This window comes from Molothrus ater, chromosome 5 (genome assembly GCF_012460135.2).
Source record: "Molothrus ater isolate BHLD 08-10-18 breed brown headed cowbird chromosome 5, BPBGC_Mater_1.1, whole genome shotgun sequence".
Taxonomy (NCBI): domain Eukaryota; kingdom Metazoa; phylum Chordata; class Aves; order Passeriformes; family Icteridae; genus Molothrus; species Molothrus ater.
The window spans coordinates 64,682,594-64,706,993 of NC_050482.2; the positions used below are offsets into that span (position 1 = coordinate 64,682,594).

The following is a 24,400-nucleotide window of genomic DNA, read 5'->3' on the forward strand; positions in this document are numbered from 1 at the left end:
AAAGTCACATCCTCTACTTGAAATTCCCCCTCTTAAAAAACCTTCTGCCCTATTTGATTTTATAATATCCCATTCAGATTTTAAATGGTCATGAAGAGGCACATTCTTCAGCTTAACTTTATCTGGAACTCATCATCATTTCATCAATGGATTGAAACAATTTTTAGTGACTGGAGAGTCAACAAGCCAAATTTTTATCTGAGGTAAGCAAAAGCAGCTTCAAATAAGTCATGAGAAGTCTGAGGCAGACCTTCACAAAGAAAATAAAACATTATATTTGCAGCCCTGTACTTCACCTTCTTTGATATTCTCCCCTTCTTTTTGCAGGCTGAATGTAAACCAGGGTTTTAAACATTTTTAATACAATCATGATTCTTCCCTGGCTACAAGGGGAACAAATGGCAAACTGCTTTGAAGCAGATATGCTCTTGCAAGATTTTCAACTCCTCTGCAGAACTAAAAGACTTCTACCCATACCTAACACACAGAAGCCAGCTTGTTCCTGACCATGGAAGGGTAGTCAAGGAGGCAATATAAAAATAAACCAGCAGTCCTTCACCTCACCTCCACCTTGCATCTAAAAAAAAAAAAAAAATGAAAGAAAGACACGCTCTGAAATTTTCACATGCTTCTTTTCTCTGTAACCTGATATTTTCACCTGTCTTTCTCAACAAACTCTGCTTTCTATGGTTGACAATTGAGCTAATCTCAGACTGACAATTTTCTGACCAGTGCATTCAACAAAATAAGACTCTGTTCAGAGCTAACAGTCTTTTATCCTAAGAATGTTATTACTGTTAGGCCAAAATATTGATGTTCTGGGTGTTATCCACTTAAAAGTTTATATGAATGAGAGCTTATAAATGCAGGTCACTGTGGTGCTCATGTCCTTCTTTCCCACAGCAACAACAAATTGTAATTAACTTCGTTTTCTTTCCCCTTTTATAACTCAAGTTTATTTTTCATGTCCAGTATGGGTTTGTCTGTCTTTCCCTTTTTCATATTAGGCTTTTTTTATCGATTAAGTACATTTTAATGACCCCATGGAATCTAAATCTATTTCACAATCCATTTGAATAACAATGGAGTTTCACTGGCATATTACTGCAAGACCCAAACTGCACTTTAGAATTAAATAAACAGCAGTCTATCAAATCCACAAAGTTTAGGATACCTGTAAGTGTCAGGAGATGTTAAAAGTTGGCAGAAACAACAAAATGTATTATGAGAAATGCTAAAGATTCTAAAACTGTCTGAAGATTTCCTTTCCTGTGTACATATCTTGAAAATAAAGTATTTTAAATAATAAACATAAATAATCTGGTCTTCATTACCACAGGTTGTATATTCTCTTCCTACATTGAGACTTTTAAACTATTTTCTTGATTGTGAGCTCACTTTAGCATGCTGTCAAGACAGTAACTTTGTACTTAATGGTTTATATTGAGCCAGATGACATTTCACATATCACAACCTTAAAGCATTTTATGAATGCTGTACTTTTTTTATCATATCCTTGGTATTCCTAAGAAAATATTTATTATTAGAAAAACAGGAAGTCTAAAATTTATTTAAGGCTGGTAATTACTATATCCCACATAATTTGAAGTACTCAAGCAGTTAAAAAGAGGCTATGAATTGTCAAAGACCTCATACATTTTCTCCTGCCCTCATAATAAACGCAAATACATTTTACTTCTGATTCATCATTGGCCACAAACAAAACATGAACACACAAAGCCATTCTCAGATAGTATAAATTAGGATAGCAACTGAAGTGTGAGTTGAGCAATGATGATTTACACCATCTGTGCTTACAGCCCATTAGCAGTTCATTTCCATAGAAGTGTACCAGCCTACAGACAAGTGACTAACAGTGAGTAAGAGCAAAAAGTAAGTGAGGTGGGTGTTTATTGTGACAACTATCTTAATTTCTAGAATGTGTTTGTGATCTTTTTTAATGTATCAGCTTTTTGGGTTTTTTATTTAAATATTCTCTCTTTAGATATATTAGAAAGTGAGAAATCTTACTAGTTAAGTTTTTCAGTTGCTATAGATTTGTCTGAACTTGATGTTTCTTGAGAACAGTATTTCATTATTCTGTTTCCTGATGACAACATGTTATTATGCTCCTTTCCTGTAAATAATATTTATTATGATCTCCAATTTCAAATGCCTCCTCGAAACTTCATCTTGCTGTTTCATAGAGAAGTGGCTTGACCATGAAAATAGTAACTTCTTTTTCCAAGATGACTAGAATTTTAGCAAAACCCCCTAAGCTTGATAAAGCCCATCCATAGAACCAGAAATTGTTGTTACTTCTTCCTTTGTCTTTTCACGTTGTCTTATGTTATATCTCTCACCTATAGCCTTGTGTGTGTGTGTGTGTGTGTGTGCCCCTTAATTGAAAGCTAACCAACAAACTTTCGTGCAAATGCTTAATTTTAATAACTGCCTGTGCAGGTAAGTAAAGCAAAAGTTGCCATTTTTTTTTCTGAGATGCAAGAGAGGAGAGGGAAAAGGATGAATTAGTGGTTAGATTTGGAATTTAAGAGAACTTGGTTCATTTCTCTGATCTGTAACCATCTTGCTATACTACCTTGGATGACTTACTTCATGTCAGTAACTCAATCTTACATCCATAGAACATGGTTTCATGATGCTACTCTGTCCCACAAAAGGCTTAGAAAAATAAAGGGTTTTGTAGAGATAGGAATAATGTACATTTCTATTGAGTAATGGTTACAGGGTTTATGAAGTAAGGAGTTACAGGGAAGCAAACAGCTGATGCTCTCCTTCCTTTGTTCTCTGTACTTTCTGCTGCTCCCATTCCTGTAATTCTTCTTTTCTCTTTCATTGCTTCAAATCACCCACTGTTTTCTCTCAGACAACAAGGATATTGCTCCATCTTGTCCTGTATTCCAGCCCAAAGCCCATATCTGCATCGAACCTAGACCCCTCCACTTGCATACCACCCCCAGATTGTTGGATGGGCTGTGAATCTGGCAGTCCTGGAGAAGCTGCAGGGAAGTAGAGCTACGAAAACTACTTGCAGTGTCAGACTAGTGAGGCTATTGTCATTCAACCATTTTCCACAGGGATGGAGCTTCCAAGGTCGGATGCACACATGGAAGGGAAGAATCACTGTTTGTCCCTGAGCATTGCTGCTCGCCACCCCAGGTCTCTGATCTCTGCATTTCCCATACTGCTCAAATCCTTCCTCTCTGGACTGAGCTCTGAGATCTCCCACTGATCTACAGCCACAAACTTCTCTCTTCTGCTCTTTCCCCACCCTCAGTCCTACATCTCCTATAGCTGCTGGTTTCCAAATCCTCATGTTCCCATTGCTGCTCTCCCACAAACCTGTGCTACTCTGACTGCTGCACACTGCTCTCCATGCCAACAAAGAAAGTGGTATCTAAAAATGCTACAAATGTTTCAATGTGAGTATCTCAGCAACACTTCTACTTTTAAATACCCTGAGGAACAGTAGCTAGCAGTTATGTCTGGTACAGAAGCCTGCTCTGAAAGCAGATTAGGCCCAACTTCCCACTGCCCCTGAAGCTGTCCATGAAAAAGTCATCACCTCACTTCCCATCTGGTGACTTGGGTTTCCCCTAATCCATTTCAGCCAAAACAAACCAGTGCAACAGACTTCTACTATTTAACCTGCTTAAGCTGCTCTGGTTGACTTTGGCCAAAGCTAATTTGGGAGGGATTGAGTGAGCAGCTTGCAGGTAGGGAGGGGAGGCCTTTGGCAGAAGACAGCCATGACGGTGACTGGGAGCTGTGTGGGAATGGCAACTTCTTCAACAACTCCACTTCAGCCTCTGGAGGAAGTGAGCACCCACAAGGGGATTTTAAAGCATGGTAAATTCCGTGCTTATAGTTCAATTCTCACTTATTTCACAAGAGGTTTCCCTAGCAAACCACTCCTTTCCACCACGCAGAAACCATGATGACGTTACTCAGGCTGTCATTTATCTTTCCCCTGTTTAATCACTGCTAACTGATTAACCAAATGAAGTGCCACAAAGTCCATTAGCTGGAAAAGGAACAAAAAGCTGCACTAGCTTTTAGTAATAAAGAAAGAGAAACCTTTGTAAAAAAGGTGCATGACCTCCAGCTCTTGAAAGTACCCAGCTATTGCCCCTCCCTGGCCCCCAGGAACAGGGGGTGACACACTTGGAGCCACTCCTGCCAGAAGTGAGGCTTGAACGAGTAGGACAGGGGGGAGTGTCAAAGTTCAAGGGCTGTGGCATAGCTGGTTGGATAGCCACCACAATGTCTTTTGCCCTTGTTTCACCCCATATAGACACTTCTGATCTTCTTATCTCATAAGCCTCATAAGGAGGCACAAGAAGGGAACACTAACTTTAACTCTTTCAGTACCATTTTCTCAAAAACAGTGAACTTAGGCCAAAAAGTGCATCACCAGAAGTGCAGGAAAATACGTTTCATAGAATTGACAGACTTTAAAAACTTGGGGAGAGGAGGTCAGCAGCCAGGGACACCAGCAAAGCCAGGGACTCTCTCTCCCAGATGGTTCAGGTGTTTGCCAAATCAAGGCCTGACCCTCTCCTGGTTTGCACCTGCAGTTCAGATCATTTCCAGGAGCTTGGTGTGCAAGTGGAAGGGAGGAACAAAAGGGTCTGACAGGGGGAAAAAAAGAGTTAAGTGATGTTAAAACACTGACATGCAAAGGAGTTTCTGCTGCTACTCAAGTGGCCATGGCCAGCTGAGGGATGTCAGCTGCCAACAAGCTCACAGTTTGGCCACTGCAAACAGGAGGTAAAGGATGCAGCTCCTACTCTCAATGAAGTGAGGTTTGATGCTGCTGTGTTTGAGTCTTCCTGACTCCTCCTGTTTGTGTCTTGAGGTTAGCAATGAACCTGTCCAGTTTCACCCTGCAATGTTCTCCCAAATCAGACTTTTGGCTCAAGCTTGGCTGAAAAGGAAAAGTTATTCTTAGTAATAATTTCAATGTGCAGGAATTAATTGTGATACCACTGGTTTTGTCACATCTTTTATTATATTAGGAAAAGAAATATCCCGACTCTATACTGAAAAAGCTTTAATTTGCTGTGCTAGTACAGACTTTTCTGCATATATCTTTTTTTTTTTTTTGCTAAAAAGAAAAATATTTTCAAAAGATGACAAGTACTTCTTATTGTTACAGTTTTACAGTCAGGAAATTTTCACAGCCTCACAATTTAAACAAAACCCAAACCTGTTACATAAGGTGTTACTGAGTTGAGATGAGAAAAGGGAAAAGAGAATTGAAATGGCTTTCCTCCTCACCACGCACCTCTCTCCACTGCTCCCCACTTCTCTTTGTGTGGATAACCATGCTGGAACTGTTTGTTCCTGCAATTTTCTGGACTGAAAGAGCTGGGGCACTGGCTGTCACCTCCAGTTCCTCTGGCACACTCTCTGATCCCCTTAGTCAAAATGGGTCACTTCTAGCTCCATTAACCAGCAGTTAATTGTGCAGATTTTTAATGCTGTGGGCACTTTGGGGGGTTTGAGAAAGGCATCTTTGGGGCCACTGCTTTATTGAGACAGAAGGGCAAAACTGCTTTTCATTTACTGGAAAGGGACATATGCAAAACAGTGAACATCCCAATGTTAATTGCTTTACCATAATTTCTTCACTGCTTTTGATCTTTTGTCTCTGTCGTGGAGCTTGGGCTTCTCTCTTCCCTGCCTGCTCTGCACTCCCTCACACGGGACATGACTGTTCAGTACAAGTGCCAACAAGGCGTTCTCATGACACAGCTCACAACTCCTTAGCACGAGGGCCTTCATCAAGGTGGTTCTTGGTCAATATTGACAGGACAGAGCCTCCTCCCCCCATACAATTTATTGAATGACCTTCTTCCTGAAACACCAAACACCCAAACCATTTTACTGTGAGCGATAGCCACGTGCTTTTCCAATGGCACTTTGGAAGAGACAGCCACCAAGAATGTAAGGATCCATGCAGTTAATCCTCTTACTGGTGCTGTCTTCCAAGGGTTTCTGGCACAGGGATTCAAAGCCGTCAGAGGTGATGGACTGGAGTTTGAATTTTGGTGTGCAAGCTGTCCTGCATGCCCAGCAGTGCCAGCAGGTTCCCCGTAGTAATGATGTCCCTAAGGGAGAAAGTGTACTGCAGAATATTCTGTCTGGAAGAGGGATGCATGACACACAGGACCCATGCAGCCCCTGAAGGATGTACCTTGCCAGTTCGGATTGGCACTGGCCCTAACAGATACATGTCAGGCAAAAATAACATCTACTTCTGTGGATCTGCATAGATTTTCAATGTGTGGCTTCAGATTTTTAAGCTTTTTTAAGAAGGCTATTGAAAGGGCAAAGGCCCCCAGTGTTCCACATGACCCACAGGGCGCTCTGCCCACCTCAGTGACAGGGGCTGGAACTGGATGACTTTAAGCTCCTTTCCCTCAAACACTCTGTGGTTGTACGATCCCATAGCACTACCACAGGAGGATGTGACGCCTTCACACCCAGGTGGTTGTGCATCGCACCGCACAGCGGCACACTGCGAAAGCAAAGGCCAGGGCAGTATTCACGGATGCCCCCTCAGCTGGCGCAGGGCAGAGAGGAGGGGAGGAGAGGGGAGGCGGCCGAGCGGACAAGGCCGAGCGGACACGGCTGCGGGCCCGAGGCGTCGTGAGGCGCCACACGCCGGGCGGGCTCCGGCCCGCGCGGGGAAGGGGCCGCGGGCGGGGAGGGCCTGCGGGGAGGCCGGAGCCGAGCGAGGGCCGGGCGAAGGGCGGGGAAGGGCCGTGCCGGCGGCTCGGTTGAATCGCTCCGCGGCTCCTCCCAGGGGCGGCCCGGCGGCTGTCGCTGGAGGCCGTGGGCAGCGGGGCCCGTATTTCCCCTGGGGACAGTGAGACCCCCCCCCCCCCCCCCATCGCCTCACGCCGCCGGGGCTGCGCGGCCGCCGCTGCCGCCGGGCCCCGCAGGGATCCTCTCTCGCTGCTCCTCCTCTTTCTCCTTCACCCTCTCCCCCCACCTTCACCCCCCGGCTGAGTTCATTCACTGGGATTGGTTTCAAATGACGCCATCGCTTTATATTTACACCAATGACCTCATCGCAGCAGCTTGAAGTTTACTGACCAGCAAAACTCTTTTCTCTCGCTCGTTCCTCTCCTTGTGCCTGCTCTTCCCGGGTGTTTGTAGTCGCTTCTGTCATTCTGGGATTCTAAGGCTTAAAAAAAAAACAAAACAAAAAAACCCCAAACAGACAAAAAGACCAAACACACACACAAAAACCCCCAACCTCCCAAACTTTTTCTCTCCTCCCCAGAGCTTTTCGGTGTGTGTGTGCCCCCCTCACCACTGTCCCCTTTTAATTTTTCCAAGCCATCTTGGGAGGGGGGAAGGAGAGGGAAAAGAGCTCCAAAGCTCCAAATGCTTCCTTTTTCTGCTCCTCTCCCCTCCCACCTTCACGCTTCCCACTCTTAAAAAAAAAAAAGAAGCCGAATATATTTTTTCTTTTCTAATTTTTAAATTTGCTGAGGCTTGGTTGTTGTTTTTGGGAGGGCTTTTTTTTTTTTTTGGTTTGGTTTTTTTTTTTTTCCCCTTATTGAAGAAGAAGGAAAAAGAGGAGCTTTCCCAGCGACTGGAAGAAGACAAAGTTGTTTCGGGCGGCAGCGGCGAGGCTAGTGGGCAATTGCTCCTATCCTTGCCGAGGGGACAGGCAGACAGACTGACAGGGGTGACACAGTAAGTGCCGCAGCAGCGCAGGGGACCCCGACCCGGGGCCGCACCGCGGAAGCCAAGCCGGGAGGGGGGCGAGGGGCGCGGGGGGGGCCGGGCCGGGCCGGGCCGGCCTGGGCGGGGAGGAGGAGGAGGAGGAGGGGGAGGGAGGTGAGGGAGAGGCGGGCGGCGGGAGCCCTCCCTCCCTCCTCCCGCATGCCCTTCCCCGCCGCCCCCTCACCTCCGGAGGAGAGCGCCCGCAGTGGACAGGTCGCTGCCCCGGCCCGGGCGGGCTCCGGCCGCCTCCGCAGGTGGTAAGAACGGGGGCCGGAGGGAGGGGGAACGGCACAGGCACCGCACGGCACCGGCGGCCGCCCCGCGCTGCCCTCCCTACCTGCTGCCGGCACCCTGCTGCCCGCGGCGGCTCCTGCCTCCCGTCCCTTCCTTGCCCTCCTCCCGACATCCACCTGCCTCTCCCCGTGCGGGGAGGAAGCCGGGCGCCGCCGGAGCGCGGGGCGGGAGGAGGCGCCGCCGGGAGAAGCGATGGGAAGGAGCCCGCGGGCTGCCCCGCGGGGGGCTCGGCGCTGCCCGTGAGCCGCGGCGTGCGCCGCTGCCCTGCTAAACTTAGCCCGGAGCGCTGGCTCCGCAAAATGGTCGGGGATGCTTTAAAGCCCCGGAGGGCTCCCGAAGAAATGCTGAAGTTCTGCCTTCGCCTTGGAAAACGTTTAAATTGAGGCGGCTGACAAAATGGAGGGCTGCCGCGGCGTCCAGGAGGGAGGCAAATTGTTAACCTGGCATCGCGCTCGCCTGAGCTGACGGCCCGGGGCTGGCGCCGGGACGCGGCCTGACAGATCCCCGCTCCCGGCTTGGTCCCCCCCGGGCCGGGATGCGGGGCTGAGCGCGCATCACCAGGTGTAGGGGATGTGCCTATTGCCGAGCCTGACCAATGGCAGGATTTTTCAGCGGCCAAAAAACATTTGGTTATATGTCAGATGAGAAGCTGGGAGTTTAAATTTTTTAAAAATTTATTTTAATTTTTTTTTTTTTAGAAAAGGAAACCCAGGAGAATTTACTTTCTTTTACCATCTTTTCAGCGGTTTGAAATATATACCCAATTTATTTGGTTTTCCTTCAAATGAAGGGTGTAGTGATAACAAGCTATATTGTCTGACCTATGACTAATCTTCTGTTCAAACATTCAGTGTATACCCAGCAGAAAAAATAGATCTGTGCTAGTTTTGAAACCTAAAAGCAGATTGAACTGTTTCTCTTTGCAGGGATGTTTGTTGGGGTTCTTAAAAGAGAAAACCCCAACCAAAATCTGAGAATGATTTTGTAGTCCTTGCTCTGAGATTTATGCTATTCCTAGCAGTGTGTGGTTTGGTAGATACAGAGTTTACAAAGTCACAACTGACCAAACAGGAGTTGGTTTAGACTCTTGTGTTTTGAGGGGAGGTGGAAAATAGTAAGTCTTAATTTCTTTTTATGGTGTTCATCCCACTGCCCATTGGAGATTGAAACATTCATCACAGTTGTTTATGTTGGTTGTCTGGGAGTTTCTGCTTGAATGTGGACCGAAGTATGCAGCAGGGAGGTGTACATGTATTTTTAGCTTTCATTTTTAATGACAAAAGATACAAAGAATAGTGATACTCACAAGTAAATCTTGCATTTACTGACTATGCTCATTAATATTTTGTGAGGATGGAATCTATAAGAAATGTCTGAGTTGTAGTAAGTTCCATTTGTTGCGCTTGCTTTATACAATAGCGCTTTAGTAAATCTTAATACACAATTCTAAAGTCCCTTTTTAAATGAACAAATACATAAAAGCAGCAGAGAATGTGTCAGTTCCTGTGCTACAGATGGTAGCTTCGAAATGCTTTGGTTTAATACATATGGGAAGGTCCAGAAAAACAAACCAAGCATTTAAAAATGTAACATGTTGTATGAAGATACCTGAGTACATTCCTGCTCCAGTAGCTCTGCTTTTGTTAGCTACCCAGGCAGATGTAATGGAACAAAATCACACCAGAAAAACTTCTGTAGAAGATAGCGAGCTCAGTTATCTTTGTTTCTGTAAAAATGCATGCTCCTCTTCCAGCAAAGACAGCTGGCCGGGCAGGGGTGTTTGTTTTTAGCTTGGCCTGACCATAGGGACGGTATCGGCAGAAGCTGTGCAGGAATGTGTTAAATGGATTTCGCTGGGAGCTCTGTCTCCCAAGGCAGCCCCGGCGGGATGCCAGCCCTCCCTCAGCCCGTGGGAGGAGTTGTGGTTGTATCTGCCATGTGCCTGTGCACCTTCCCTGGCAAATCAGCTCTGCCCTGCGAGCCCTGTGCTGCTGCCACAGCGGCAGTGAAGTCATTCGGAGTCACTGGCAACTGGATGTGAGATGGGCCAGTCGCTCCTCTGCCTATCAGATAAGAGATTCACGTAGGCCTGCCGAAGCCCTCGGGGGCTGAATTCAGGCTCTCTTTGTAAGGCCGGCCTTCGTAAGAAATGTCAAATAGACAAGTTAGATGTTGGTTTCTGTTACTTGCATTTATCTTCAAGTGAGCTCTGCTCCAACGCATTGGGCGGTAAGAGGTGTACACGGGGTGAGGGCTTTGCTCCATCATCTGGGTTTTTAACATTCAGTGTCATAATCCTCACACCAATTCAGCAATATTCACTGTTTTCAAAATGCAATTTTGCTAAGAAATACAGTAAGTACAGCTGAGGTATTTTTTTCCCCCCAAAGAAAAAGGAGGCAGCAGGATGATAGCTTATACTTTGTAGTATGTCAGCTGAATTTTCTAGGACTTTTTTTTTTCCTTTTTCTTTTCTGTAGAAGCAGTCAGGAAAGCATCATGGATATTCTTCAAGTGCTGACAGTCCTTAATAGCCAGATGGCATAGAGTAGTTACTGTCAAAGGATGAGGTGTGGAAGGATTGACACATCCCTTCCTTTTTCTTTTCCACGTTTTTTTCCAGCCTTTGAAAGAAACATGGGTTTGGTCTGTGACTCCACTGAATCTGCCCCTATGGATTTATTGTTATGATAGTGACTGAATGCTTCTTGCAATCTTGTAGTATTTTGTGCATGGTTGTGTAATGCTAAATCCTTGATTATTTAAGAATTTTCAAGAAGCTGGTTTTCTTGGTAATAGGGAAGAAAGTGTGTCCCTAATTTGTCAAATGGCACATTCACTTTCCCTACAATTCCTTAGGGATGGCTTCCAGAATGAGCGTTGTGACATGGAGGATTTCTGTAGAATATTTTAAATACCAATAAGTACATATCAGTATTGCTAGTATATCTGTGGTTTATTTGTATTCCCCTCATAAACAAAGGGAAGTGTAGCATCCTTTAAGGCTGCCAGTTGCATACATGGCCTCTATTTCTGCACAAATCAAAAGCCACTGGTGATGGCTGGCCTGGTGGTGTGTGTCAGGATGTTGTTCTAGACTAAAGCTTTTAATTGACTGAAGACCAGGGGTCATTGGCAAGAAAGTAAAGTGAACACTAAGTTCATGCTGCTTCATAGTTGTTACTTGGGAGACCCTATTCCCAGGAATTTATCATTATTGTAATGGTATCCTGACCAAGCCAATGGAGATCAAACTGCCTCTGGAGCAAGGGAGTTGGCTGGGATGCCCTGTACTCCTGCAGTATTCCTGCTGTCTGAGGACAACAGGGCAGCTCCTATCACCACTTCTCTGCTCCACCATGTCTGATCTTTGCATTGGTGTGGTCTTGTCAGCTCCAAATAACGAGTCTCTATTATAGTTACTCTGTAAGTTCTTGTAACTCCTGAAGGAAGCAAAAAATATATATTAATGGTCAAGCTTGGCATCTTAACTTCTAGATTTGCCTAGTTTTAACCTGAGCAGTTCTTGGTTTGCCCATGGGTAGGGCCTGCTGGCAGGTACCATGGTCTCCAGCAGAGATGGTGTTGGGCACCAGTGAGTTACTGCTCAGGACTCAGAGCAGACCTGCGTCTAGGGGGTGTGTATGGAGGGCAAGAGCAAGATGGGTGTGAGTTCAAGGCCCTGTGTTTCCTTCTGCTGCACTTTGTGGTCTGCTGCTGAGCCAAGAGTGTTCTACTCAGAGCTGGCTCTGGGAAGGCTGGCAGCCTTCCATGTTGTGTCCCTATGAAATGCTCCAGCAGCTGAAAAAAAACCCCACCAAAATTAATAATTGGGGAAGCTAGGAAAGAGGGGAAAGAGTGTTGTTTCAGTGATGGGAGGTTTCCAGTGGGGCTGCAGGGATTCAGTGGGAACATTCCCAAGCTCCCTTCCTGCTGCTTTTCTGTACTTTCACTGTCCCAAGCTGGAAGGTATCAAAGGAACTCCTGAAACAAGGTTCTTCTTTGAGGGGAATTTAGTTATCTCTTCTCTTTCCTGGTTACAATATGATACTTATGTTGCCAGTGACTTACACAGTTTCTCTCTAAGTGTGTTTTTGGAACTAATTTTTCCCTGTGCTGTGTGAGTTTTCATGCTGTTTCTCATAAACCAGGATCAGTTCCTTGCTCAGTGCTCCTCATTTGCACTCTTCTTTGCTTTCAAGCTGAAGATATAAACTTCTGTCATTTGTTTAGCAAATAAAGATACAAAAGTTTGTATCTTTGTATAAAAGAGATGTGCAGAATCTTTCATTAGTTGAGAATAAATGTATTTTTTTTCTCCATAAGATCTTTTTGCACACTGGTCAGAGTGATGGTCTGCTAAGATAGTATGAAAAAATCTTCATAAAATCACAGTGGAACTGTGTTCCATTACATTAGTTTGGCAGAAAATTGACACATTTCCTAACATTGAGACTGAAATAGCATTACCCATTTTCATTCTGCCTCACTTGATTTTTGCTTTGCTAAAATGGTCTATGAATGGAGCCTGTTGACTAAATGATAGATCAGTGGCTGTACAGATACTCTCTTTTTACACTTCCCTGCCTGCTTATCTAATGTTTTTACGTTACTGAGGGCAATGTGGGAGGCAAAAAGATGGGTCTGAGTGTGTAATGTAGCAACACTGGAATAAGAACTTTACAGAGAGCATGAACTGAGGAGGACAATGGGGACTAATTGTATGAAATTCCTTTTATGCACACGTTCTTGAGTTTGAATAACTAGTATGTATTCAGCCTGCTGGATTAGAAGGCTTTGGCTCTGCATGTGTAGCATAGATGTTGCTCTCAAAATAGGAAAGGAACTCTCCCTCCTCCCACGCTATTCCGGATAAAATTGATTCAGTGCTGCATTTTGCTCCTACTGAACCCCTAGGAAAGCATGTATAGGCTTTATAGTTCTGTTTAGGCTGAATAGTTCATAGTGTTAGAGATATAAATGCCACACTTTTAATAGCCTGCATGTTGTTTTTGCTTCTTGATTACTAGCTGTAAGAATCATTCATCCCAGATTTTGTAGACTCAAATCCCCTGGCAGAACTTGGGTTTTTACCTGCAAGATGGTCTTTGCAGGGGAGTGCCTTTCTCCACAGTGCATATTTCACTAAGTTTGTGCAGTCCCTCAAGCAGGACAGGCACCCATCTTCTAAACACCATCTTACAAATACATACAAAGAGTCTGAGCTACGCTTCACAGGGCTTCTCTCAGCCATCCTGCCACTGAAACAAGCCTTAGTGTCAGAGGTGGATTGAAATCACCTGAAGAACAGGCATGGGGTTACTTTCTGCTCATTCTGGTAATGTCACCTGCAATAGGTATAGCACCTATCACCTACCCAGTTCCCACAGGTGTTTTGTTACAAGTGCTTAGGTGTTGGGGTTTCATACCTCCCTACTTGAAAATTCGTGCTTAGGACACTGTTTTCTCTTGCTTTCCAGCTTTGCTCTCCCTGACTTTCATGAGAATCTGTTTGAACTCTGGAAAACTGTGGGGGAAGAGAGGTGGAGAGGGAAGAAACCTTGTGTTACATGTCATTCTAATGCCATCATACTCAGAAGTGCCTTTCCAAACTAAGAGAATTTAGGTAGAGGCCTCTTACTAAGAACAGTTGGGGAGAAAACAGAATAAGCTTCAGCTTGGTTTCTACAAAGATTGATAAATGTTTGCCAATTTTTAAGTAAGAAGAAAAACTATTGCAGCTTACAGCAGAGGAGTACAGCAGTAATCTTAGTGCATTGGGTTGACATGTTATTGGATTCTGGTAAGTTTGAAAATATGCAATAGTCTGAATCCAGATCAGCAGAAGGTAAATGATGTCACCACTTTAGGAGGGCTCTCTCCACCTGTCAGAAGACTTTGCGTTTAAGGCAGGTGTGCTCCAAACTGAGGATAGGCTGTGAAAGACTCTCTTCCCATAGTCTGCTTGGAGTTCTGCATTGGTGGTAAGTCTCTTCTCCTAGCAAGAGGACCCTGAACCTTCTTCCCTTTTCTCCCAGGCTACTCCCATGTCCTTTCAGTTTCCTAAAAGCCCTCCAGCTTTTACACAGTGGGTGTTGGGAGGCCTTACTGAAGCAGGGTCATCTCCAGCGACTGGTCTGTATGTTCACAGTCCTGTGTCTCAGGAAGGCAGGGGCAGCTGAAGGCGCCATCCTTATGAGAGCTGGTAAACTTCATGTTCTCCTGCCTAGTAGGAGACTTACACTGAAGTCTAATAAAGCTAAGAGAGCTGCTTGTACTTGTACTATCTGCTGCTACATTGTTTGTTTCTCAGAATGTCACTTTTTTTGTTTTGGTTTTTCTTGCATGTAACTTTTCAGCTGAATAGGTCTGATTTTCCTGGTCCATTTTTTTCTTGTCCAGCTGCTGAAAATCCCTGACTTCTCATGGCTGACGCAGTGTGGGCATGCTGTCATCTTCTCAGTCCTCTGTTCTGCTTGTTAGATAATTCATAATGTTAGAGAGAGAAGGCCACACTTTTAATAACCATGGACACAGATCCATGTGTGATTCCCATGCAGGTGAAAAAGTCTGTTTCCTCAGTGTGGCTCACTTTGCTGTCTGCTGGGATTTCCAGGTAGACCTATTTGAAGATGCCTGAAAATTTGCCTGTCCAGCCCAGACATGATTGTATGAGTAGTCCATTTGTTGCCTGTTTCCTGTCTAAATATTACTGAAAGAAATTTATCTCCTTCAAGAAAAACAGGTATGAAAAAGAACAGGAGCTCAAATCTCCAAGATACTGGTCTGGACAGCAAAAGAAAGTGATGAAATACTGATTAACTATTACTGTCATTGCACATTTTCCCAATATACTGTTTCCATGAAGAGACACACACCTTTCCACCCCCTCAAATTTACAGGATTTGAATATTTTTCTGCAACTGAGGCTTGCATGACTTGTCATCTCTCCTGCAGGCATGACCTGTTGTGAAATGAGGAAATGTGTAGTGCATTTGTTCCTGCTGCCTCATGTATGGTTAAACTATAGAAAACTGGAGGAAGCACAGGCACACTGCTCCTCTGACAGCCTTCTGCAAATACAAGCTATTAATGACCATTGCCTTTCATGGGCAAAACCAGTCTTGGCAATTGCTTTGTGCACTTCATTTCATGGTGTAACAAGCAAGCACATTAGCTATTTTTATTCAAACCCCCAGACATAAGCCAGTATGGCAAAGTGGCTATAGCTATAGTCTGCATAGCTAAGTGAAAATACAGCTGCTGTTTAACACTAAATCTTTTTCTTTTACTTACATGATATTGAGGGTTCAACCAATAATCATCTAATCTTTCTAATTGAATCATGGTGAGGATTTTGAGGATTTAGCATTAAAATAGGCAGAATGTTCTTTTCAGTCACTGATTTTGTCTGTTGCTGTTTAAGTCAGCAACAGGAGGGTAATGCAGTAGGAGAGGTGGGTGGGTGGGAAGTGGGGACTGCTTCATGGTAAAGGTTCAGGTCTTGGTCTTTCAGAGGCCTTTGGGACTATATCTTTGAATGTGCTGCTTAGTGACTGGCACAGATAAAAGTGGATACAGTGACACTCTTAGCAAATGCTGCCTTAGAGAGATGAGTTGGTTTGGAAATTTTTAAAGGCTCCTAAGCTGTTTGATAGTGGCTTTCCCACTTTTTTTTTCATTTTATTTTCCTCCTCCCTTTCCCCTGTAGAGGCTGTCTACTTTGACTGAAAAATTGCTTTCATGGCATGATGAATAATTAAAAAAAATGTAAGACTGTGTTGATGATTTAAGTATTTCACTATTTCAAAGCCAAGAATTTGTCATGAATTAACTCAGGAGCAATGTTGGGGATATCAATTTTTGTGTATGTACATGCTCAGCATATATATATATATATATACACACACCTCAGTATTGACAAGTGATCTCCAGTTCAATTTTGGTTAAAAAAAAGAAAAGAAAGAAAACAAACCTTTCAGTACAAGGTAGATATTAGAGATCCTAAGGAAAAAAAGAGACATTACCTAATATGCTTTTTCCCTGATGTAGAACCTGCCTGATTCTGGAGTAGATATCCAGTAGCAGCATTTTTATATATCTTAGCTTAACTGAATTATTAAGTGCACTTACAAAAATAATTTTGTTATACCCACCAAAGTAAGGCATTTTTATTGAGTGCTTAGTATTTTGCTCAGCTTGTGGTACTGCTTTTCTGTACAGTCATACCTTGTGCTTACTTAGCTATTTATTACTTATTTACCTATTTTTGTAATTTATGTAGCAAAATGAGAATATACAAATCTTACTTCCTCCTTGAAATGTCTCTCCCTTTCAATTGTCAGTTGTTATACATGAAAGCACAGCTGGAGTAGTTCCAGAAAATAGAATTACTCTTTCTTTAAGGTGAAGTGGGATGGGTGTTAAGTAGATCAGTTGCTTTGGGACAAGATGTTGATAAAGAAATTGAACCACCAACATGTAACCACATCCTTCAGGTTCTCCAGCAGCAGGAAAATGGGCTTCCTTGAATTCCAAATTCTGCACATTTTGTTCTGATTTATGTTTAAATGTTTAACTTGAAATTTAGTTCTATTTTCTGATGTCTGTGGACAGATCTGTGATCCTGCTTTTACTCAAAATGCACTTAAATTATACTACAGTGGAATACTCAGTCTTATCAGTTTCTCAAGCTGAAGTTTCCAACAGTTTATCCAGTTTCAAAAGCTGTATGTTATAAAGGTCAACTTATGTCATAGTGAAAATACTAGAAAAGGAGAATATGTGTAAGGAACAGAACTGGAGAGAGAGAAAGGACAGGGCACAATAGAAAGAAGAGGTATTGATCAGATGTTGAGAAAATATACCTATGTTTGTTAAATAAAAGAAGGTAGAGTCAACAGAGACTAAAACTATTTCTAAGAAGAAGGAAGAAATTGCACATGAAAATGACATTTCATTTAAATCACAGACGCTGTAGTTCTAATGTCTGTTCTGTCTGACAACAGAATAGGATCATTCCACTTTGGCTGGTAATGCTAGGCTTGCAGGAGTAGATAACAGAAGAGTTATTTTCTGTGTGTATGAGGAGAAGTCTTTGACAGGCTGTCTAAATAAAGTCTTAGTGACAAGTTTCAGGAAGTACAGGGAAAAGTGTAATTTCTAAGAAGTTCATAGTAGTAAATACTATTTGTGCATCTAGAAAATATCTTCTGAAGATTGTTAAACTGTTTGTTTGATTTATAATTCATGGAACTGAAGATACACCTTAAAACCTAGCAATGTTGGGTGAGATTATGTGGTGACTTTTGAGAAAAAAACATTGTGTGGGTTTGTGTATTTGATCTTTATCACTAGGGATTTGTAAATATTTAAGCATGAGTTGAGTTCAGAACTTTTCATTATAAACCATATCTTCATGTTGAAAAGTTTACAGTTTCAGAGGCTTAAGCTTCAAATAGCATGCTCCTGTGTTCACATAAAGACATGTCTGTCAGTGCAACTGAGGGGATGGGAAGAAGTGTGGAAAATGATCTGTCTGAATGCTTCTATTGCGAGTTGCTATTTTTCTTTGTGCTGTTAGTAATTTATTGTTGGCTCTTTTAAGGTCTGGTATGTATGGAGTTATTCTAGACAGAAGAGAAACTTATATTAAAGAAGAAAGTTGGCAAATTTTGTGTTTGCCTCTAGAATATGTTGAGTACAAAAGGCTGATATCCTCTAAATACATCGTAGGTACAAATGTGCCAGCTCCCCCAGGCCCTTGCTGTTTTTCTTCTAACATTTTGGGGTCATGCTAAATGGTGCCATTGGTGGGAGTGCTTTGTAAGTACAAGTAGTCAGTGCCCCAAGGAGCCTTAACCTAAATACACAAAGCAGAAGAACAGCAGCTAAAGATTATTGACAAAGTGTCTTTTTCCAGCTGTGCATGTAGAGAAGGTTACCATGGCTGGCTGCTTGACCCAGTCCCTCTGCCTGTAGCTGCTACCCTAAGCCTGCTGCTTAGGGTAGTTTGTATGACTGTTCATACTTCACTCCAGGCCAAGTCTGGGAATAAATACACAAGTAGCCTATTTTCTTTGTGTTTGGTTTGAAGCAGACCAGAAAGCCATCATACTGTTTGCTCCATAGACTCTAGGTTGTTGTTTGCTCCATGCCAGACCTTAAATTACCTGCCTTCTCAAAATCTTAGAAGTAAAATACTTTGTAGACTGTCTTTTCCTTTCTTCAGTGCTCTGCCCAGCTGGCTATTATCTTTGTTGTCCAAAAGAAGTGGGTTCAGTCGCAGTAAAAGTGGAATTGGAGAACATTAACATGGATCTGCTGAAAGCAGTGGAACTCTCTCTCACGTGAGGATGACACAGAGTGCATTTCTGTGGCAAGTAACACCAAAGCCTTGCAGGTACTGAGATTCTTTCTTGTCTTCCCAGCCACTGTCTTTTCAAACTCACTCTTCTAATGGCTGTCAGGATCCCACAGTGAGCCAGAGCTGGGAACCAGAAATGCCTGAAGATTGTTTGGCTGTCGTTTACTGCTGCATTTGTTTATTCTACTTGGTTGTGCAGTCGGTTTGTGACTGATGTAGCTCTTTGAGTCAGCTTGCTGGATTAACTTGTGAGCTGGCATGAGGGAGGCTGCTCACTGGTAGCCCTGACTTCACTTGTTTTAAGCTGCCATGGAATGTACCCCCTCAAGCTTGTCTTCTGCAGAGGCAGCAAGAAGTATATTCATGGCACGGATTTACCCGCTGGAAACCAAGGCTGGAGCCATTGCTATTAAGCTGATTACTCTTTGTTTGCCAGTGCACATTCAAGTTGGCTTGTCTTGGCTTCCCAGGGCTCCAGGAGCTTGGTGCTCCATTGGAAACCCTTGTCTGCAACCTGACAATTCTAGAGCTTGGGTTCTGTCAGGATGCTTTTGCTCTAAAACATGGCCAGAATATAGACGTACATGTGTGTTTTCATACATACACCCACATACAAGCCATTTACATGAATGTGAATGTACACACATGTGAATAATATACCCATATACTCTCTCCAGAGTTTGTATCTTATAAAGCTTTCACTCAATGTGACTTTCTTTTTGGGTTTTTTGATGGCTTATAGGATAAGAAAAATTATTAATAAAGTAATTAATTAGCTAGGAGAACAAAATACCCTTGCAGATGATAAAGCTTCTTAGGCTCTTTCTAGGGATAATGAATTGAGAGAAAATCTGGTTACATGGTCTTCATGTAGGAGGCAGCTTTATTGTCATAGCTATCTGAAGTAGGCAGGTAAATTTTGTATATTTGGTATGTTATGGTGTGTCTGTCTCATCAGAAATCACAAGCATATTCATTACTTATCTTTCAAAGGAAAGTGAAATAAAAACCTCTTCCTACTGGAAAGCATTTACTTTGTATGATACTTATTTGGTAAAATGAAAAATCTCTTTTCTGACATTAGAATGGATAGCTAGTAATGTCTATTCATTTTTTACCCTGTTTTCTTGGGTTTTTTTTTCCCTTCTTATATTAACTTAAATGCTGCCAGTGTGTTCAGAGTTGTCAGTTTTCTCACTTGTTAATAGCTTGTGTCATCTCTGCCCACTGCTCTGGGGGAAGTTTTGATTAAACCTACAACTCCATTTAGCATTCCCATTCCTGTTCAAGTGGTGGTGTCTGATTCTTTTTAATCCTAATGCTGTATTTTTATATCGTTTCAATCTCAGTCATTTGGGGCTTTTGAGTATTCCTTACATTTACTCTAAGTAAGAGCATGGTGATACCAGGACCATGTTCTTGGAGTCCTGCCTGGAGTAAAAGGATTCTGCAGGTTCAGCTGGAGCTCTGCTGAGCTCCTGGTGCTGCATGGCACTGCTGTAATGGGATGGTGTCCACACTGGAAGAGGTGGTGTTGCAGAAAATCTTGTCTTAATGCAGATGGGAATCCAGAACATCCTACTGGTGAGCCTGCCATCCCCACAGCTTGTTGGGACTAGTCATGTCACTGGTGACATTTTGTCAGCTCAAGGCTTTTTGTCATTCAGGGAAGAGATTTTTTCCCCCCTGCCAGACCATTAAGACTGCATTTTGCTAACTTGTGCCAAGTTTGCATGTGGGTTTGGCAAACCAGTTAACTGAAGTAGCCTGTCTGTCATGTCAGCACAGCTCTGCCCTTCAGCCAGGTGCAGATCTAAAGTGGTTAGCTCCCATTGGCTTCATCCAATGTTGCTACTATCAACAGACACATCAATTTGGGGGTTTTTCCCCCTCTACCACTCTACTGAGGGTCTATTCCCATCTCCTCAGGTAGGGAGTGGGTGCATATGGTTGTAAATATTACATTTATCTTGAAATTTATATTTTTTAAAACTTTTTGCTGTAGACTTCAAAGTGAGCTTTCCAGAAAGTCTACATAAAGTCCCTTCAAGCAATGGAGTTGACATGCTCAAAGACACATGAGGAAATTTAATGGTGGCTCTGGGTCTGGGAGAGAAGGGTTGTTCTGTGTCCTCCCTCCTTTCTTGCCATATCCTCTTTTATGCCTGTCATAAGGTCTGTCAGAAGCTCTGTGTGGCTGCTCTTAAGTAACTTGTTCTGGTACTGAACTTCAGCAATCTTTTCTGTCTGTCTTTTTCTTCTTTTCTGCCATGTATAATACTTTCTACAAACATTTTGTACCTATGGTTGAATAGCTTGCTTTGTGACTATTGTGACCATTACTGACCATTACATATTTCTGTTTTCTGCTCGACCCTTAAATACTTAATCCCCTCATAAATGTTGAGAACATGGTGCCTTACTCTTACTTAATCAACTTTTTTACTCTTAGTTAATCAATTTTTTCCCCTCCTCTTGTGCTGTGTCAGCCCTGACTTAATCCATCTTGAACTTACCTTTTGCCAGCACCTGTGTGTGGGACAGGCCCTTGCAAAGAAACCTCTTTTTGCTTTCTCAATTATTATTATCTAATTCCTGATATCAAATTTAATTGCACTCTTTTATTTCTGTGTATAAGCTCTTAGAATTTTTCTTATATATGATACTTTTTGGTCTTCTAAAGTTTTTTTTTTCTTTTTTTCCTTTTTTTTCTATCTGCTGTCACTTATATTGCTTTCTGTTTCTTACCAAGGCTTTGATTCACATTTTTCTGGGATATGCTCATTTGGCCTGTGTAACCTCAAGAAAATGTTACCATTTCAACATAATGACTCTTTTCTTTCATGGCTTCCTGTTCCCTTTCCTTGTGAAGTGGTATGTATACCTTCCACAACTTCCAGACTCAGCTGGGAGCTAAACACGCAGCTTTTCATTTCCTCTCCCTTCTCGAATTGAGGATCTTTTGGACCGATCAGCAGTGTCTAAACCACTGTTTCTGAAGCACAGCAGCATGGCAGGGGTTTTGGTGGGAGCACTTCCAGGAATGTGGTGAGCTGGTTGTGTTATGGGCACTGTCATTCAGCAGTGAGCTGATGCAAACAGTGACCTGCCTTTCCAACATATTGTAAGATCCTTCTAGTGAAGAGCAGGGGAAAGGCTTATTTTCCTATTGCCAGGTAAAGAACAAACACGGAACAAAAAATGTCCCTTGGCATGACCTGCAGTGGTTCAATGGCTAAATTGAAATGTAGATTCTCCACCAAATTAAATTCCACTTGTGCTTGGCTCAGTGTTCCCCTCACTTCCTTCTCTAAACAGAATTGGCTGGACCCTTCCCCCTTTTCCACAGTAACTGTGTGATTCCTTGTTTAGTTTGTGGGAATTGCAAGAGCTCTGATGTTTTTCTGAATTAAAGATGCCAGATTTGTAGGGAGTTCTTCCTCCTTCCTGTTGTTCCTCCCCTCCTCCCCTGATGGACTCTCTTGGGAGCTGGTTTGTTCTTATTTCCCCTAGGAGAAGACGTTACCTCATCAGTCCTCATGGCAATTTATGGTTCCTTGTGTGCAGAGGGCTTCAGTTGACTTCAGTGCCATTTCACCAATGGAACTAAGGAAGGCTGGGCTGCAGTACAGCAGTAGAGTCAACTCTTTCTTCTGTGTTCATTTCATTTTCCCTCTGGATAGGTTTCCATTTTGAGATACACTCTGTCTGGAATGACACAGCATCTCTGCAGCCACAAAATTGTTATGAAACGCTGAACACAGAGACCTTGCTATCAAAATACTTGTTTCTTCATCTTGTTTTGATCACTGTTGTGAAATGGAATGATTAAGAATGATTCTACTCCAAAAGTAGAGAAAAGGTATTGGAGCTTGCATTGTTTTGTGCAAAATAATGCTGTCTTGAGACTCAATTATTCAAAAACAAGTTGTAATGAAAATATCCTAAAATCCTCAGCTTTAGCTTGGTTGTATCAAATACTTGGTAAAACTCCAAAGTGGTAAATAACTTGGTTATTTTCTTTGTGGAGAACTAATCTTGTTTGCTTTGGCATACAAAACCAAAGACACAGCTTATTTTTACTTAGTGTACACTTTTTTTAGAGTATCCCTTCCATACAGTATTAAAGAGATTTATTACAGAACCCAGGAGGCCAGGCACAGACCATGGACTGCTGTGTTTGGTGGTCTCAGAGGCAAAGTGTGTTCTGGTCAGCACAAATAGTCTTGGTACTGATGCCAAAGTCCTTGTAGACAATTCAGCAAATAATGGTTTGGAGGGAGTGTGACAGAGGTGACAGTCTAATGTTGTTTTATATAGCTTAAGAAGAAAATAAAGATGCATCTGGTCTAAGAACAGGTCTGACAAATTACATTTGCTGCAGTGTGTAGGGGTGAGCAGCATAGTTAAGGCAAAAAGAAACACTACTGTGCTACTAGAGAAGAAATCAAATGCCTAGGTGAGCATCTCTCATCCTTCTGTGTGTTTGAAGTGTCTTAGGATGAAGTAGAAAAATAAGAACTCTAACTTCAATGTAGAAATCTGGGGAGAAATCCATCACATAAAATGGTGTAAGAGAAGAAAACTGAAAAAGGGGAACCTGTTGACTGTAGCAGGTAGCTCAATTCCTTCAGGAGGGTACTGGAAATTTTTTGAAGGTGAAACCATTGATTTGAAGGTGAAACCATTAATTAGTGTTGCATTTTTCTAGACTGGCCATCAGTTAATCATGTTTTCTTTCTGTCACTGCTTTTATTGCAACATGTGGTGGTTGAAATCCAGGAGAAAGTGTAATGACATCTTAAGTTGTTTGTCTTTTCAGTTACTCCTGTTAAAAGAAAAAATGTATTTTTGTTGATGATGCCAACAGTTGACGTGCACAAGATGACATTTTCAAAGTAAGTCTTTAACAAACAAACCCACATTTTTTTCTGTAACTTCTGGTGTGAATACCTGTCTTTCTGCTTTTTCTCTTGAGACTGTATTACAAGCAGTACTGGTTTTCTTAACATGTGATTAGGTTTGCTGTAGAGGTTTTAACAGAGCTAAATATTGAGACACCCAGTCTAAGATGAGATGAGCTTTCAAGGTGATTGGTTCACACCTGATGGTTGCCGACAATCCCTAAAACATTTCATGTCACCTTGTTTCTTCTCTACCTGGACAAATCCCTTGAGCAGTGTTGCTGCTGTGTTATCTTGGGAACTTAGTGCATATGGTGTGTGTTGAATGGAGATTTATTTTCAGGGTGTTGGTTTTCTTAGAAAACTCAAAGCTACAACAAATGGCCAAGTCTTCTGGCGGAACTTTCAGATCTGACTGTGTCTTTTTGGGTGCTAATATGTAATGCTAGGTGTTCACTGAATTGTTTGTATATGTTGCCACAGATTTATTTATCTCTTAGTGAGGATGTCAACCTCAAACAATTAAGCTATATTTATAGTTTTATAGCAGAATAAATAATTCCTCTGGATTCAAAAATTAAAATCAAATCACAGTTGATCATGATGACAGTATAAATAGGGTAACAAAATTACCAGTCCTTCTAGGAGGCTTAATCTCTTGTTCTTTATGGTTTAGTTGAGATCTGTGAATCATAAAGGGTGGCCCAGTGTTGCTCTTCTCCTTCATAATTATTTAACTTTAAGGTTTTCTTAATTGTTGTGAGACAATCAAAGGATGCCTATCTCAGCAAACCTGATGGCACTGTTTCCTCCAGGCTGCTCTCTCTGTGGAGTTTCAAATGCTTCTGCCATGGTGGATGCATCACCATTCCTGCTTGGGGCATCAGTAGTCTGGAGGTGGATTTTGCAATTTTGTCTGTGTCTGTAAGTGCTGGTAATCTAATTGCTGGGTTCAGACAGGGAACTTGCTCCTTAGAAAAGCTTTCTCAGGAATAGACCTGAATGCATTTGAATGTCTGAAAAACCCAGGGGTGGGGTGGATTACCATGGGAACTGCCTTTAGCCTTGCTGG

At 42.6% G+C, this 24,400-nt stretch overlaps 2 protein-coding genes across 6 annotated transcripts in view; one reads left to right on the plus strand and one right to left on the minus strand.

Moving 5' to 3' along the window:
* Positions 1–526: 526 nt before the first annotated feature.
* Positions 527–10,281, minus strand: LOC129046709 (uncharacterized). The gene is made up of 5 exons (XM_054514923.1): positions 10,278–10,281; positions 8,102–8,601; positions 7,126–7,210; positions 6,000–6,134; positions 527–577 (listed from the first exon to the last, which is right to left on the minus strand). Exons 1-5 carry the CDS (start codon positions 10,279–10,281, stop codon positions 561–563), a joined length of 741 nt encoding a protein of 246 aa, XP_054370898.1. The 3' UTR covers positions 527–560.
* Positions 7,597–24,400, plus strand: part of DUSP16 (dual specificity phosphatase 16) — a 60,504-nt gene continuing 43,700 nt past the window's right edge. The window contains exons 1-5 of one of the 5 annotated variants that reach the window (XM_054514998.1): positions 7,597–7,734; positions 18,290–18,460; positions 22,108–22,286; positions 23,247–23,322; positions 24,144–24,252. The gene's annotated coding sequence lies outside the window, so the exon portion shown is untranslated. Of the gene's footprint in view, positions 7,735–7,917; positions 8,022–18,289; positions 18,461–22,107; positions 22,287–23,246; positions 23,323–24,143; positions 24,253–24,400 lie in introns of those variants that run through there. The other 4 variants (XM_036401624.2, XM_036401623.2, XM_036401622.2 and 1 more) reach the window with 4 other exon arrangements.

Bases quoted from the DNA above. Each gene is read 5' to 3' on its own strand.
- LOC129046709 (XM_054514923.1), bottom strand. The intron at 7,211-8,101 runs GTAGGGAGGGCA...TTTAAGCCTTAG, and splicing joins CAGCAGGGTGCCGGCAGCAG to AATCCCAGAATGACAGAAGC. The intron at 6,135-7,125 runs GTCAGTAAACTT...TTTCTCCCTTAG, and splicing joins GAGAGAAAAGAGTTTTGCTG to GGACATCATTACTACGGGGA.